The sequence below is a fragment of the Clupea harengus genome, chromosome 7 (genome assembly GCF_900700415.2).
Source record: "Clupea harengus chromosome 7, Ch_v2.0.2, whole genome shotgun sequence".
NCBI classification, from domain to species: domain Eukaryota; kingdom Metazoa; phylum Chordata; class Actinopteri; order Clupeiformes; family Clupeidae; genus Clupea; species Clupea harengus.
The window spans coordinates 9,552,552-9,563,167 of record NC_045158.1 but is presented as its reverse complement, the minus strand read 5'-3'; the positions used below and the strand labels follow the sequence as shown (position 1 = coordinate 9,563,167).

Genomic DNA, 10,616 nt, shown 5'->3' with positions numbered 1-10,616 from the left:
ACTGGCGTAATGTACTTCCTCTTGTCCAGACATGTCGAGCAGTCTCCAAATGCTGATGCAGGTTTACCCAGTTCTGGGAATTATTCTCTAGCTATACTACATAAAACACATAGGTTGACTTACCAGCACTGGTCGACAGTTTTACAAGGCGGTGTCCCAGTTACTTATGATACAAATAATTTAAATAACAGGTCATGCGGATTTGAGGAGGTGGAGAGTCTTCGAAGAAAGCTTGAACGAATTTAAAAACCACGCCCCCTTCACAAACACCGCCCATCTGATTAGAAATGCGGATTGCCCTGATTGGTGCGCAGCTTTTCGCTTTGAAGTTCTCCCTTCAGATCTTTGGTGTGTGTAGTAAGTAGCAGATCTTCGCTGTGTGTTGTGCGTCGCAGTGTGCACGGAGATGACAAGAGTTCAGTCCGATGTTACGAAGGAATTGTGAATGCCTGTACCAGTCTCTATATGGGATATAATTGAAAATACATTTTCTGCATTTTATTTTTCAGTGGCTCATACTGATTTATAACGGATATTATTGCTTTATTCAACGTTGCCAGTCACAGGGACAGCGGTCATCTCGGGTGAGCGAAAACGACAGACTCGGAGCGGAACGATATCCTCGTATTCTCATTTAAAAAGGACTTTTTGTGTGGATGTTTGGCATTCCCATTTGGATATAAATTGAACACAGACTGGAATACGATGACTTTGACGACTTTACTATCATTGCCTGTTATTTATAAATGATATTTAAATAGCACCCCATCCACAACCACCGCCCTTGGTCCGAGCTCCGCCTGGATCCAGATGAACAGTTCTCCTCTCGGGTCTGAAGCCGGTTCACGCAGTCGGAGCCCAGAGAGCGCTGAGAATATCACTGACAGCGGTAGTTTCTCCTATATATTTGGGACACAGAAGTCCTTGTGCACGGTATTGGCACCCTCGGATCCTTTACGCCAAGAAAAGAGACTACCCATCCGGATTCTTAAAATGTTGACTCATAGCCACATACTTCACCCGGAGTATTTACAACCCTTGAGTTCCGCACCAGTTAGCATTGAGGTAAGGCAATGTATTCCTTTCCAGACTATTTTAGAATGCATGTAAGTCTTTACGTTAGTTCTTTATTTTATGTGATAATTCTTAATATGAAATAGTGTATTTGTACAGAATATGTTCCTTTTACCAATTTGCTCATTTATTTTATTTAGTTTCATCTCGCGCAGTTTATATAGTAAAAGCGCACAAACATCTTGAGCCGTGTGAGGTTGCGGAACGTATCGTCTATATTTCACTTAAATGCCAAATATACGTGCGCCGTGCCCGTTACTATTTATCACTTTTTTCTTTAACATGAGTTTTATGTATCAGAGGATTCCCTTATATGCAGAAAACAGATGTTTCATGAGGCCATTTAAAAATGCTGTTCATGATTTGGTTGGTTGCGCAAATTAATAACAATAGCCTAGTAGTCAGCTGTCAAGAGCCAGTAGACGCTCCAAACTGGTCATCATAACTACGTGACTCATGTAGTGTGTAACTCCAGGTCGTTTTTCACCCACGTAAATTACAATGTATTTTTGAGTCAACGCACATGCCCTGTGTTACTCTTACGCGTTTGTATTAAAAAATGTACCGAAACAATGTACATGCAAAACATAAACATTTATTCACGGTGCCCCTTTTTTTCTGCTGTTTTAGCTGGATGCCAAAAAGAGCCCTCTAGCCCTCCTGGCCCAGACCTGTTCTCAGATTGGGAAGCCAGACCCACCTCCATCCTCTAAACACGCTTCCCTCAACTCCAGTGGCCACAGTGACAAGGACTCAGGCACACGGTCCTCTGGATCCTCTGTCAAGTCTGGAGACCAGCAACACGATGACAAGTCCAGCTTCAAGCCCTATTCCAAGACTGGTGGAGAGTGCCGTAAAGATGGAGTCCTGAATGGTGGGGCAGACAAGGCTGGTTTTCGGGTTCCTGGTGGCAGCGCCATTGCAGTCACGTGCCCCTCCTTCCCACCCCACGCCACCTCTCCCAGAACCAGCTCCCCCCCTCAACACACACCACCCCAATCTCACCGGCAGTCCCAGCCCTCCCCCACCCAGAAAACAGCCCACGCTCAGTCCCAGCACACAGACTCCAAGTTGGGGAGCGCTGACCCGGGCTCTGGGGACAGTGGTCCGGTGAAAAAAGAGACTGAGCACTGCAAGCCAGGCCTGGACCATGCACAGATCGCCAACTCCAGCCATGCCAGGGCGAGTGCCAACTCCAGCAATGCCAGCTCCGCTAGCAGCCCGCAGCCCGACAACAAGGCCGACGCTCAGCTCCCCCATGCCGGACATGTGGCCCCCGTGTCCCCATTCAAACCAGGTCACTCTGTCTTCCCCCTGCCACCCTCCTCTATGGGATACCATGGGTCTATCGTTGGGGCGTATGCTGGGTACCCCTCGCAATTCGGGGCAGGAATGGGGGTTCCAGGGAAGCACCCCAACTCCAGTCCCCTCACGGGAGCCTCGCCCCCATCCTTCATGCAGGGTCTATGTAGGGACCCCTACTGCATCACCTACCCAAACGCTCCCCACATAGGCAGCAACTGCTCCACCTGCGTCCACGACCCCTCTTCCCTCAAGTCCGGTTTCCCCCTGATGTACCCCTCCCAACACCTGCCCTCGCTCCACCCCACGGCCCTAACATCCAGCAGCACGCCCTCCCTCTCCCACCCGCTCTACACCTACGGCTTCATGCTCCCCAATGAGCACCAGCAGCACGCCTGCAACTGGGTGTCCGTGGGGGGTCCGTGTGACAAGCGCTTCTCCACCTCCGAGGAGCTGCTGTCCCATCTGCGCACACACACGGCTCTGCCGGTCGTCGATGGCAAGCTCCTGTCAGCCTACCCGTCGTCTGTCTCCTCCGCCAACTCCTGTCACCTCCACCTGCCTCCCCCCACCAGCCCAGGCTCCCTCCACAGCTCCTTCTCCCTCCGCGGCTCACCCAGCCTGAGCCTGGCACGCTATCACCCCTATGGCAAGGCCCATCTGCCAGGGGCCCCGTCCTTGCCCATGCACTCACTCCCGGGCTCTTCACCCTATTACTCCCCGTACACGCTTTACAGTCAGAGACTAGGCTCGGCCTCAGCCCTGGGCTACCAGTGACCAGCCAGCGGACTGCGAGTGGAGAACAGACTCCTTTGACCGCTGATGAAACTTGCCTGCCGGACAAGCTATGAATGTGCAGAGCTGGCTCAGGTCTAGTCCACAATATGCCCTGTCTGATCTCCAGCCAAGCAGTATGCAGGTTCACAAAGCAGATTCATCTGAATGGAGTTCCAGTGGCCTGTTCCGTGATTCTGCAGTCCATCGCAATGTTTGGAGGGAGAGAGAGGGAGATCTATTAAATACAGGAAGAAAGAGATGAGTGCTGCCTGTCTGGATAGATCAAAGACTGACATCCGGAGAAGGCAGCACTATGGTCTCAATTTTATTTGAAGAGAGGCTCTTTTTCCCCTTTATTGTTGTCCTGGACTGAAAAAAACTGAGACTATGTATTTATTTTCTGAGCACTTGGCTTTCAACTTGGGAGAAGTTTACTATTTGAACACACCCATTATCATTCTTGCTATAATAATCATTTATGAATATTATTACAGTCATCATACACTCTTTGAAAAGGTTTCATGGTGAGGTGAATTTCAGAGACAATGACTTTTTTCACTTTGACTTCAGTATGGTTTTTTTTCTGTCCAATTCTTTGCTTTTTAGTTCCTTTGATGAAATACCCTTGCGCATGTCGTCAATGACAACCAGAGTGTTCTTGAAAAATTGCCATTTATTTTGTACAGTTCAAAAGAATAAAAACAAAGATGTGATATATTTTCTATTGTAATGGAGTTTGCGAGTTGGATGGCTTACAAAATATGAGACTGGAGACAGAGGAAATTAGAATATAAATGTAGTGATGGCAGAGCTATCCATTTACCTGAAAGTCTTATTTTGTGTAATAAATGACACTTGATTATATTTAAAGCTGTTGCTTCAATTTTCTCACTGAAATGGTTACCTTTCACATTCACCTTAATAATGTTATTAATATTCATACAACATGAAAAACATTCCTACTTTTAAAGAAGTGTTGCTGGTTGTTTAAGTGGGCACTCTTACCCTCTCCCAAAAATGCAGACTAGACAGCATTTAGTCTCAACCAGATTTATGCTGACAGAAGTGATGACTACACATGGGACCTCTCTGTTCTAAATTTAGGTGTTTAGGATAGAGATAATTACCCAGGGGAACACTATGCTCAGTCCCCTGTCTGATGGATTGTCCCACAATACAAAGGCCAAGATGACAATGGAAAGCTGTTAGTGAAGAAATATTAGTCCAATTTCACACGCTTGCCATTAAAAGCCATGGGCTTTGTGGCCAGTCACAAACAGTTTGCCTGGTGGGTGTGGACACCGATTCACCAGTGAATTAAACCCACTGGCTGAATTATGCCCCAGCATTCTTCGTCTGGCCACAATATGTGTCCAGCTCCACAAAGGCCATAGGAGGAGCCACTGTCCCAGCATACAGTCCTCAAGTCTACGCAGGGTGCTTTATGTCTCGTCGACCTGAATGTGTGGATTGTGGGGGATCCAGTTGGCTCTCTGGGGTGGGCCATGATCTCGTCCTCATACCCCTCCGCCACCCCCTCCCAACACCCCCCCCCACCCCTCATGCCGTACGCACCCCCCGCTCTCTGAGTTCATTAGCACCCTGCCCAGGACAAGAGCCAGCACAGGTGTCACTTGACAGGGCCATTAACAAAATAGATCACCCTCCAGAGCCACAGTTAGCCCTGGCCGGTCCAGCAAGGTCACGGTGTCCTGCTAGCAGCGCAGTGAGTTTAATCAGGGAGCGGCACACTTAGTTTTCATCCTCACGCCCAGGTGTCTGGAGCTATGGCCAGCAGATGAGTGGAGGCGGGCGAGTGTGCCAGAGAATGGTGGGCCTGGCAATGATGGATGACAAACAAACTGTAACGGGCAGATAGCGAGTTAGCTTCGGGGGGCCAGTTGGGTTCTGGTTTCATCTGGAAATGTGAAATTATGTTATTGCACGAGAAAAGATGGCAGCTGCCAAGGCTTGTGTTTGTTCAATTCCCCAAAGCCACAAGGCAGTGTGTGCTTTTTTTCTCCTGAATTACCGCTGACTAATCCAGGCATTTTAGATTAGTGGTCATGGAAGACAGGAAATCAAGAAAGTAAACTATTTCACTGTACTCCTACTGGGAAAGTCAGAATTTGGGTAATAACATTAAAGTTATAATGTGGTTTATGTTGCCCCCACTAGGTCTGGAGTAGAACTGCAGGCAATAATTGAAGCAGTCTCATAGTTGTGTCTTCAGTGATGTAAATCATGGTTATTAATTGTATATGTCGTCAAAAACAGGTGATATATTATAATAACAGAGATCCTTGTAGCTTTTCCACAGTGCTGTCTCCGGGAGATTTTCTTCTAAAGGGTTCGACTTAGCACAGAGGGCGGGAAACATGGGGTGAAACCGAGGGGAGAACTTTCCATCTTATCCAAAGGGGAGGAATTAATCCCACTGTCACAGTCTCACACTCGTTCATCAAACCCCTCTCTTCTATTCTTTCCATCCCTCTGTCTCATCAATCTCTCTCCCTCCATTTATCTCTCTCCTCTCACAGTTCCAGCTGAGTCAACATTCAGATACTCCATTTCTGTCGCCCAAGCCACATAGGGGGGTTGGCGATGTGGAGGGGACCAGTTAATTTAGTCCCTAACCTAATGGTGTCTTCAGAGTGAGGCCACACCTGTGAGATTGATAGTCCACTAGTGCTGCGTCCTGCTGAGTTTGGGAGCACTCCTCCTCCAACCCTCCCACCCCAGCAGAGTGAGTGAGTGAGTGAGTGGCCGAGGTGAACTGAGGTTGTGGGCAGACAGCCGACAGCCCAAATGATTAATGAGGGCAGCGAGAGGAGCTGCTCTTCAATCAGATACCCAGTCCACAGTGTCCCACCAGGGTGACATGGTGTGTGTGTCTATGTGAGTGTGTATCAGTGTGTGTGTGTGTGTGTTGAGAAAGAGAGAGAGACTGACAGTGAGACAAAGATGGACTCTTTCCATGCTTTTTTCAGTTGAGTCGACAGGGTTAGGAGCTCTTTTTATTTAATTTTTACACACACATTTTTATTTTTTTCTCCCTCTCTCTGTTAGTCATCATCCTTCATGGACAACCATGGGCAGAGTTATGATGGTTCACTGTGATGATTCAGTGCAACTCATGGCTTTCTCTCTGCAATGACCACAGTATAAAGCAACCCAGATGCTATGTGAACACATCTTTCATCTTTGCCATAAACACACATACACATACACAGAGAGAGAGAGGGAGAGAGAGAGAGAGAGAGAGAGAGAGTCTCTGCTTTATTTCTCAAACTTGTAGTCAAAATGTCCTCCAGCACTGCAGTTTTGACATGCACCATCTTACTCATTCCCACAACCCCCACTTACACTTTAACTGTGCGGCCGTCATTACTCATACAATAAAAAAGCCATAAATAACTCTACAACAAACACACACACACAGACAGAGACTAGAGCAACAGAACCACTCCTCATCCAACCTATCTATCTGCAGATCCAAAATGGTGTGTGTGTGTGCCGACAGACGTCCACCCAGTAACAACAGAGTGAGGGAGAAGGACGCCGCAATTATGGTGCACCGCTAATAATGCGCACGCCGCAGGCGCAGCTGGGTTCCATTAACGTACGCGCTGGGAGAGCCGGCAGACAAGTCAGGAACACGGCGCGCACGGAAAAACGTGCCTTGGCAACGGGACGGGCAGAGTTCGGGGCGCTCACAAGTCATGCCCAGGGTGACAAGCCTCTACCTCACTCTTCTCTAAGAGGTCTGGTGGTTACACAGTGCTCATTCCATATTTCAATACAGCGTGTGTGTGGGTGTGTGTGAGAGAGAGCGTGTGTGTTCGCATCTCATCATAGTGGCAACTGACAGAGCCAAAATATGTACCATACCATTTTCCCATCATTTCATCTACTCACTAGACCGCTGTTTCTTTTTAAATATCGCCATCCACATTCATGGGTCAATTTAGCTCTGCTTCTTCGATATATGTTACAGTACAGAGCACTGTGCTCTTCATGAACATCTGGCACTAGGATCTGAATCAAATGTTTTTCATTTTCGCAAAGTCATTACGGAGCTACATTTAGATGTTATGCTCTAATCATTCACATACTTTCCGTGAGAGTACAGCACAAGGTCAGTGTTATTTTGGGTCGCAACTGCACATCGGAGCATAAATCAACAGGGAATATTTTATTATCAAATAAATTCCTTTCGGCAGAGAGCAGTACATTAATCATTTCACATTACGAGAAAATTACATTTCTGGTTAGTCCATTCATCACGCAGATAGTAGAGAAGGAGCCCTGAACTTTCACCTGGGTACAGGGCTGAGTACGGCTTGTTCTTTAGTGCACACGCCCGAGGATTGTGTGGAGAGGAAGGTAGGGGGGCCTCTCATTTCTCCTCTAATGAAATATATAGAGATAAAACTGGTCTTGTCAACACCCTGTCATTTTTCTCTCGTCCGTGACAGCGCGTAACATACAGCAGCTCCGGTGTGCGCGGGCCGATCGTACACATGCAAGGGGCCAATTATGCAAGAGGCTCTGTCTGCCCGTTGAGTTGAAGTGTGAATGAGGCGGCGCCGCACACATCTGAAGTCATGTTATTAGAGCCACCAGAGTCTAGAAAGTAGCTTTATCCCCCTTATAAACCTAGGATTTTTTTGTTGTTGTTTTGGTGAGTGCGTTTCTGGACTCAAGAGTGACCACGCCCACCGCCTTCCTCCTATCACCCCCACCCTCACGCCGTGGGGGCGTAAGTTAACCCAGCTGTCCGTAACGCCACTTTACGGCGGGTGGGGAAAAGAGGAGAGGAAAAAAACAAGGGGAGGGGATTGGACACGAGAGAGAGGGAGAGAGAGAGAGAGAAGGAGTGTGTGTGTGTCACAGAGAGGAGGGGTCTGGCAGTGGAGGGAAACAGACCTGATTATCCAAATACAGTCATTAAAGGGGAAATGTGTTTTTCAAACTGTCAGGATGATTAATGGGCGCGGGCAAATCCTCACAAATGCTCTTGTTTAGTCTAACTGGCAGACACGATCCTGCCCATTGATTTATGGCAGGGCTGAACTGTGAGGCCTCCATGAGGTTAGCCGACGGAGAGCTGGGGATGTGTGCTGGAGGGGGGAACGGGTGCGTTTTTCGAGGGAGCGCTGGGATTTGTGGTCGAGCGATGTTATGGCACACAAGGTAAAATGCTGAGAGGAAAGTTGGAGGTGGAGGAGTTTGGAACGCAAAAGGAAACAACTCTAACTATTTTTTTTCTTAAAAGGGTAAATAGCATAGCGGCCAGAGTTTCCCTCTAAAATACACGTTGACATTTTAAAGGAAGAGTAGGAGGCTTTCTGTAAAAAAAAAAAAAGTTTAGTTCAGTGCATGTCAAATAACTGTCTTTGTAGATGACGCTATTAGAAGGGAGTCTATTAAAAAGCTAAACACTTGAGGCATTTCCTGTTGAATCTATCCTCAAGAAGCTCACTTGCATTCATCAGGGGGAGGTGACAGGAGAAAGACAAGAGAGGATGCCTTGTGCGGGCCTGACCTCTGGAGTGATTGATACTCCCTTCCCCACTTGCTGAAACGCCTCATACCTACTTATTTATATTTCTGCTGACCTTCGCGCTGGCTACGTAGCAACGGCAGCTACAACAACACTGCAACGGATGACAGAGACTCCTGGTGGATTAGAGGCCGCTCAGCGATGGATATGAGAAGAGCGATGATTTGTCGAACACCAATTCTGCCATGCTGACAGTAAAGGAAACCGACTCACTGAACACACTCACACACACACTCTTCTCATGCACGCTTGTTGCAGCGGAGGGACATATTCACTCTTATTTTATTGATATAAGTCAATAAAGTTAGAGAAAACTCTCCCTTTGTCAAATTGCAGAAAGGAAAAGTCTTCCTTGCCCTATCGGTTTTCAAGGATGATGGGGATTAGTTATCAGCCACAGCTGATAGACAGTAGGCTAAGGCATCAAACAGCCATCCGTTCCACTCACTCACGCTCAGTACTATTTCCTCAACAGCTGGATGATGGATTGATACCATTCCCCCACTGGAATGGAGTGACCACTCCTCCACTGGTACTTCTCCAAACACATGACAAACAGCAGCACACGAGCTTCACTGTTTCTTGTCAAAGAGTGTGACAAGCAGACCTCTACTCTTAGCCTTTCCCTAAATGGAGAGAAAGACAACATCTTAGTACCTCACACAAAAAATCCACAAGTCCCCAAATACACATCCACGGACACCCACACACGTATATTCCCTCTCCCTTTCTCTGTGTGTGTAGGATGTTAAAAGGCCATCAAGCACCCATATGGAAGATGTTACATGAAGCTCTGTTGCTGCACGGGAGAAGATTGATGCAGCGAGGGGGAACAGGCCAGTGTTTGTGTAACTCCATTCAAGGACAGTCTCTATCTGTCTACACTATAACAGGGAGAGACAGGGAGGGCTGGAATACTAACTACAGCGATAATGAAAGGCACTTTTACAAATGGGGAGATCACAAATGAGCACCCCTGTCCAAGACGCGTGCGTTATCTTGACATGTTCAGCTACTCCTCTAGAGGTTCCCATTTGGTGTTGTAATTGTCATAACATGGCTGTGATGAAGGGATATGTCAGACAACGCAAGAGGGAGATAGAGAAAGGGCGGAGAGAGAGAGAGAGGAGTGCTGGGTGCATGGTGAGAGACATGGGAAAGAGAGAAAGGGGATTGAAAGAGAGGGTGGTGAAGAGAGGTGGAGAAGAGCACAGAAGGTGGGGTGCACAGGGTGGGGATGTCAGTGTGCCTTGTTGGGTTGAGGGCAGGCCAGCTGTGAGCAAAGGCACCCCATACCACACACACACACACACCTCCCCGTGCTGCTCTGTGTGTCAGGGGCCTGTGATTAATGACCCACAGGCCTCTCCCTGCTTCCTTCCTCACCAGCAATGTCACACACAAACACACACACACACACCGTCACGTGTCAACCTAATGGACACAGGCAGACTGACGTGGAACAGGAGCCAATCCCACACACACATCATACACACACAAACACACAGACACACACACTTTCAGACTGACAAACTGGTACATGCGCAAGTGCTTCTGCAAAGGTGGACACAGTCTCTCAGCAACTTAACAGTCACACTTGCTCCAAAAAAAACCACACTCAACCCCAGCCTAAAAAATAAAGCTATCGAGTGACACTGTTTATGAAGACATGAAGTGTTCAAATGGCATGTTATGTCCATTACAACATCATTGAGCGAGCGAGAGAGCGCGTGTGCGAGAGAGAGAGAGAGAGAGAGAGAGAGAGAGAGAGAGAGAGAGAGAGAGAGAGGGAGTGTGATTGGTGAGGCTCTCTCAGCACAGTGCTTGTGTGAGTGTGGGAGAGAGCAGTACTCTTGCATGTGCACTGGTTCCCAGCCTGTCAGAGTGCTGTCAGCCA

At 47.8% G+C, this 10,616-nt stretch overlaps 1 protein-coding gene across 1 annotated transcript; it reads left to right on the top strand.

The window, feature by feature from the left end:
• The first annotated feature begins 351 nt into the window (after positions 1–351).
• On the top strand, positions 352–4,017 carry znf703 (zinc finger protein 703). The gene is made up of 2 exons (XM_012815817.2): positions 352–1,065; positions 1,705–4,017. Exons 1-2 carry the CDS (start codon positions 811–813, stop codon positions 3,151–3,153), a joined length of 1,704 nt encoding a protein of 567 aa, XP_012671271.2. The 5' UTR covers positions 352–810; the 3' UTR covers positions 3,154–4,017.
• The last annotated feature ends 6,599 nt before the right edge of the window (positions 4,018–10,616 follow it).